General features: G+C 44.5%; 1 protein-coding gene across 1 annotated transcript; it reads right to left on the reverse strand.

Annotated features, from left to right (window-relative positions):
- Positions 1 to 1,486: 1,486 nt before the first annotated feature.
- LOC137861880 (histamine H3 receptor-like) lies at positions 1,487 to 5,301 on the reverse strand. The gene is made up of 3 exons (XM_068693465.1): positions 5,031 to 5,301; positions 4,793 to 4,959; positions 1,487 to 2,454 (listed from the first exon to the last, which is right to left on the reverse strand). The coding sequence occupies exons 1-3, from the start codon at positions 5,284 to 5,286 to the stop codon at positions 1,570 to 1,572; spliced, it is 1,308 nt and encodes a 435-aa protein (XP_068549566.1). The 5' UTR covers positions 5,287 to 5,301; the 3' UTR covers positions 1,487 to 1,569.
- Between the last annotated feature and the right edge of the window lie 1,569 nt (positions 5,302 to 6,870).

Genomic DNA, 6,870 nt, shown 5'->3' on the forward strand with positions numbered 1-6,870 from the left:
GTAGAAATTTGAGTGGTAGAACCATTCCCAGTTGTAACTCTTGTGGAGATTGATTTAGTCCGTTACTTAATGCCAGTTGCTAAAAACTAGGTTGAAATGTCTTTGTTTTACTTTAACTGAACACAGTGTTCTAAAGCTACCTGACTGACTTCCTCACTCCCTGTCTTGGTTACTGCTACTAAAACTGTCCAGGCTCGATTGGATAAGGCAGTGAGACCTTGGTGGGTTGTCTAATAACTTTATCACCATGTATTTTTGGTGGGCAAATATGATCCTAGGAAATCTAAGGATTATGGAATAGATGACACTTAGGTCATTGCTCTGCTGGTTTGGAGAGCGAGGTGGAAGAATGGGGAGAACTTAACGACCTCACTTGGCTAGTGGTGTAACTAATGCTATTCAAAAATCTTTATGTTGATCTGTATCTGTTCATAGCATCGCTCATTTAAAAGAACAGGTTAAAGCAGATTTTATGTTAGAAAACATCCATAGCAGAACACAATTATAATGTTCATGTAGATACACTCATATAGTCAGAATATGCTCTCTTAGCTTACAATATTTGTGAACCATGTTTGTTTCATTCTCACGGTCAGTACTTGTAACTCAGGAATTACCTTTGAAAAAGTTTTGTGGTTTCAGCTGCAGTTACCCAAATGTTATAGACTGGAGCTTTTTTCCACGTGCCATTTGATAAGGCTACAAAGTTATGACTTCCACAGTTCTGAATTACTTTTACTGGAGTTTTGTAAGTAAACTTCAAAAGTTTTGAAGTAAACTTCAAAATTCTGTTCATGAACTCTAAGGTCAACTGTACTAACATGCATTTTGGCTGTGGCAATGGACAGCGGTGGCTGTTCAATAGTTATGACTTGTCAGAAAAGGAAAATGTTTGTAAAACAGTGTAGAAGATGCATGTATTGGTGGAAGCAAATTACCTTTTCCACCCAAATCAATGCTCCCTTACTGCTATACTTGCTCAGCTTCTCTAGTAACCTGGCTGTTCTGGCACCTCTTGTCCCATGCTATTCCTAAACACTACTCTTCAATTGTTTCATTTGTCACAATCTTATCTGTTCTACTTTGGGGGGCAGTACTGTAGGCACTGCAAAATACCCTCACCAAAATAGATGGTACACTTAACAGCTAAGACACCCTGAGGTCCTTAAAGGGTGGGGCTGAGGATAAAATATAACAGGCCCAAATTAACACTTAATGAAATTCCTTACTAGTAATACTTTGAAAGTGAGATCCCTCCCAGTTATGGGCTATGAATTTAGTATTCCCTTTTTGGCACTCTAATGCTAGTGCACTATCACCAGAAATTACACTGTTGGCATAATTCCCAAAGTTTTGAGAAATTGCCTTTGTTTTCATTGCTTATGTGTAAGCAATGTATTCTCCAGCTACATGAATGACTGTATTTCTATACATTCCTAAATATCTATGCTTGTATCTACTTAGCAGTATTCCTTTAAACTCCCAGTGTACTTACTATTTGCAGGTGAGTATTAGCCAGTTTATGTTCATACTGAAAGCAAGATATACTTCTGTCAAATTCATTTCTTTTCACATAAAAATATGAGGATGGATTTTGGCTTTTCCTGGGCACAGGAGTTTTATAAAGGCTTTCCTAAAGCTCATGTGGCACAGTGGGTATAGAATAGGGTTAATGGCTGAATTTACCCACAAAAGCCAAAATGAAGTCTCATAGAGTGAATGTAGCACACAGTGCCCATGACAAGCTGCTCTGATGATCATCAAAAGCGTATATGGTGCCCAGCACAAACCAAACACACAGACAATAATTGCTAAAGACTTTGCTACTCTTTTATCCCGGGAAAGTCTAAATCTATTTGCCATAGTGTTAGCAATGTCCACTCTGGTGGTGATGTTGCATATGTTTTCTGCAGCTTTATAGAAATTGTTCTTATGAGGCTTGGTCTCGACATCCACCTGAAGTGGTGGAAGGTCTTGATTGACATTCAGATTTAATGACTGATTGTCAAACTTATGTAGTCTGAGCCTTGGAGCCTTTATGGGGGGAGAAAGGCTACTTGCTCTCTTCTCGTGTTTGTGTCTGTTAGAAGGTTTTACAAAAAATATGGTGTGCTCCCTTTTTTTCCCTTGGAAACTCATTTCACAGTCCTCTTGACCAGGTGATATGTTTTCATTTCTGAGGGATGTGCGTTTCCTAATGTTGAGGTAAATACTTAAGTTAAAGTATGTAACGGTGATGAAGGGCGTAAAGAATTCAATCGTAGAGGCAATCATTAGGAAATACCAGTTGTAGAAGAATTCTGCATGACATTCTCCTTCAGGGAGGATGCTCTTTTGGGCAATGTACTCCCAGCTGAGAATGGCTGGACCGTAGAGAAGAAAAGCAGCAATCCATACAATGATCATCTTCAATATTGCGTTTCTGGTCATCCCTTTCTGTGCCCTGTAACTCACCTGAGAAACATAGAAGTTACATACATTAGTAGTATCTCAACAGGTACTATTGGTACCTTGGAATGTGGCCCTCTCAAGTTTGATGGTCAATGATGATATATTGTTTTGGAGATAGGAGTTATAACAAGCTTATGAGAACCACAGAAAAGGTATGTGTGAAATATCCATTCTAACAAACATTATCAAGGTGACTGATTATCAGATGTGTTCTGAGAATGTGCATCAGATCACAAGCTAGAAAACAAAGGCTTTTCCTGAGCAAATATCCACTGCAGTTTCTGGAATTGGTTGTCACTAGTTGCTTATGTATTCTATGGCATTAGCTGTGGCACTGGTTTATAGCTTATCTAAAGATGTAGCCCTTTAGAATTCATTTATGTATTTTAAATTAAATTATTTTCATCTTTTATTAAAAGAATATAGCATGCATGGATATTATTTTAATTGCCTTTCTCATTGTGAAAACTGCCTATAAAAATAAATGGGTAAGCTTTTCTTTTTGATATCCCTAATTTCTTACTTTTCTGAGTTACTTGCAGAACTATTATGTGCAAATAAGATTTACAGATGCAGTGTTGTGGTCTGTGAAGTGCTTCACAGGAAGAGTAATTACCCTTTAGGAAAAAGAGAGAATATAAGATGCAAAAAAGTAGTAAGTATGCCAGTAATATTAAGTCAATAAGCCATGTCAGCAATAAAATTGAGTAGAATCTTAAGATCATCTAACATGCCGTATTCTAATTTCCTGGTGTATTGGACAATGTTCATGTAACGAATTGGAGTTCAGTCTTCACATCTCTACAGTGGCCCGCCTTGTGGACTTGTGAGAAATATTTTGGAATATGAAGTCCTTGAGCTTGAATTCTGTGTAGGATTCATGCCTACTTGCCCCAGTCTGTGGATCTTGATCTCCAAAGCTGTTTTAGTTAGAATACCCATGCAGCTGAGGAATTCTGAGTTTGTCTGAATTGGGTCTAATTTTGCAATGCTTGGCAAGACTGCTACTGAAATAATTAGTAGCCTTGTAGGAAGATTAAAACTTTCACTGAGAGAGTAATTTAGAACTTTATATAATCTTGTTCATGTGTTCTTAAACTGCCCTAACCCAACAGGCAGCTTCTGTACTTTTGCTTTGGGGGAGATTTTTATATGAAAGATTAATTTGAAGCATTTCCAGGTGGCTGAATTCTTTCACTTATTACAGTTTCCCCTTCTGTTTCTGAAACTATCCAGTCTATATATTTATACTGTGTGTATAGTCATGAGTGTGGCTTATGAAAGTAAAATTCATGGCTAATACAAAACTTAGAAAATAAAGGAATGTTGTGTTGACTATTTGAGAATTAATCTGTTCATTTCTCCTCTTGAAAAAAAAAAGTTGATAAATAATAAGTTGCATATAATCTGTTTAAGTGCTCTTGTATCCTCTCTTTGTGCTATTTTTACTGAAAAGGTATCACTGCCTCACTGTGATTTATAAAGAGCAATGAAGCTAAACTCATGTTTAAGGAAATGTGGGTGGAACAGAGTGCTGAAGAATAGCTGCAAACTGTGTGTAGAAGAGTGAAACCTACGGGCAGACAAAATGTGTTATTTCAGCACTATCTGTAAAATATTTAGTGGCATTATGAAGTGAAAATTAAGATAGTTTTGTTATTTGGAAAGTCTAGTCTATTCCTTTTCCAGTAACTGATGTGCTGCATGAGTTGAGGCAAGGCTATTTCTGTGGCTGTTGCATCGAAATAGCATTTCCTGCCTTCAAAAGAACTTCGTTACTGTTAATTTACACTCTGCCACTTTTAAGCCATGCACCGCTGTCTGCACTGGTACCTGTTGCAAACAGTTCTGCCCTATGCTGTAGCAGAGTTGCAGCTGGCTACCTTGCTGTCGATAGGTGTATTGCTGTGTTTTGAGGAAATGCTTTGTTTCAGCTGGGTACTGCCTTTTTAACTTTAACCAAGGTGGGGCTGAGGATGAAATAAGTAAACAGTGCTCCCTCTGCCCTTCTAGCTTCACCAGCAGCATATAACACTATTTTAGAAACTGGCAGAGGTGGAATTCTTACTCTTGTAAATGGGAGAAGCACCTGTCCGTCCTGCCCCAGGTGCTCTCTCCCACAAGCAGTGGGTTGTGTCTGGACAGCTCCCCTCTCCTGTGGCGGCTGAGGCTCAGCTGGGGGGGAGCTGGCAGACCCAAGCCCCCCCTCCTGCTTGACAGGGCAGCCGTGGAGACCCTGCAGCCCCCCCCCAGTCCCTGCAGCTGCTCCAAGCCCTGTGCTGGGGGCTCCCCGCTCCCCCCCCAGCTCTCTGCAGCTCGGGACAGCCTGCCCAGCCCTTACCGCCTTGGTGACGGAGATGAATCTGTCGAAGCTGATCAGGACGATGTTGAAGACAGAGGCAGTGCACACCAGGTAGTCCACCACCAGCCACAGCTTGCACAAGCCCCGGCCGAGCCTCCACTCGCCCGTCAGCACGTAGGGGATGTAGAGGGGGATGCAGAAGCCGCCTGCGGACAGAGCTGGGCGGTGACACCCGCAGCGCCACCCCTGCCCCCCTCCCGCCGGCCCCGGCACTCACCCACCAGCAGGTCGGCGATGGCCAGGTTGAGGAAGAAGAAGTTGCCGTGGCTGCGGAGACTCCGGTCCACCACGAAGGCCAGGATGACCAGGGCATTGCCCAGCACCGTGGCCAGCACCAGCAGCCCCATCAGCGCCGCCAGCAGCGCCGCGGCAGCGGCATTGAAGGGCCCGGGGCGCTGCCCGCCCCCCGCGCAGCCGTCGCCCCCCGCCCGCGGGCCGCCCGAGTGGTTGAGCCACGGCGCCTCCGGGCCCATGGCTCCCGCGGGGCTCCCCGCGCTCCGCCGCTGCCCGGCCCGGCTCTGCCCGGCTCTGCTCCCCGCCCCGAGCCGCTCCTGGCACCGCCCCGGCAGGAGAAGAGGGGGACGGCACCGGGCGGGGCGCGCTGTGGGGAGCCCTGAGGGGCGTGGGGCTCTGCCCGCCTCCGCCGCCCTGAGGGCCGGGAGGGGCCCGGTGCCGCTCCGCAGCCCCTCGTGTGAGGCGGCTCCCCGAGGGGCTGCCCCGACGACTCGCTGATGGCCCTCTTCGTGCTGCTGCTGGCTCTGCAGCCTCACCTGCCTCCTTCGTTTTTATGGCTTTTTAGTTGCCCTACACTGCAGATCCCCCGTCCCGTGCCGTGCCCTGAAAATCTGCGCTTTTGGCCGCGTCCGGGAGGCTCCCCGCGCTCAGCTGGCCCGGCGCAGGCAGTCCTGCAGCACGCAGCCCTCCCTTCTGGGGGGGATCAGGAAGGTCTCTGCTCTGCCCGGCTACTTGTTTTCACAAACACTGACAGGAACGCGGTGTTTCTGAGACTCCTGTTTTCAAAACTGGCAAGAAATGTAGACGATGTTTCAAAGGGCGTTATGACAATGATGTTAGGCTGCCAGTTTTCTCTCCGGAGGCAGATCTGTACCTGAAATCAAAGCACGTGAGCAGCTGGGAAAGAGCTAGGAGGTTTTCAGCTTCTGGCAAGAGGACAGGCCCAGCCCTGAGGAGGAGTGGGACACACTGAGGTCTGTTATGAGTGAAGGGTAATCTAAGAGAGGAGATTTAACCTTCTGTTGCCCTCCTGATTTGGCCCATTGGATCATTATCTGCTTTAAAACATGAGGCCATTGATAGCCTTTGCCTTTCTTTCCACAAGAATTTCCTAGTGACTGTAAGCAGTTTGGGACTTGCTCCTTTCAGTATGGCCCCCTTCTACTTAAAACCAGAATTTGCTCAGAAACAATCACTGGATGCACATAACTTTCACGCAATTCAACCACTATTTCACATGTGGTAAACTTTTATACAAGCAGTGAAAGACTGGTATAAATCTGCAGTCCGAAATAACAAATTTTAGAAGCAATCACAACAGCTTTCTGACGAGAGGACTTCACTTGGACATCAGGTAAGGCAAGCAAGAACAGCTCTTTAATAACTTGTCTGTTATTTGTCTGAGGCTGTGTGTATTCTGAGTAACTGGACTGGCCTTTTCCCCAGAGAGATGCATCAGGCCTTTGTCAATTTTGGAAGTACAGATTCTAGGCCAGGTAATTCCTGTAAATCACTATCTCATCAGAGGAGATTTTGCAATTTACAGTAGTTATAATATGGCCTCTCTATTTTTGTTAGTCTAGAGACAGAAATGTCAAGTGCATATCCGATGTATGAGAACAAAATACTCTTCTTACATGTTACTGTATCATTATCTCCCTAAAGCAAATAAGAAAAGCTACACAAAACAAGTGACAGGAATGCTGAAGTCCTAGTTTACCACAGTGATTATTCCTTAATCTGTGGACTCATTATCACTTCCCTTTGAGCTCAACTGGCATTTTTCCATCACTTCAGTTTGGGCGGGATCAAACTTGTTGATA

The sequence above is a fragment of the Anas acuta genome, chromosome 10, assembly GCF_963932015.1.
Source record: "Anas acuta chromosome 10, bAnaAcu1.1, whole genome shotgun sequence".
In the NCBI taxonomy this organism is placed as follows: domain Eukaryota; kingdom Metazoa; phylum Chordata; class Aves; order Anseriformes; family Anatidae; genus Anas; species Anas acuta.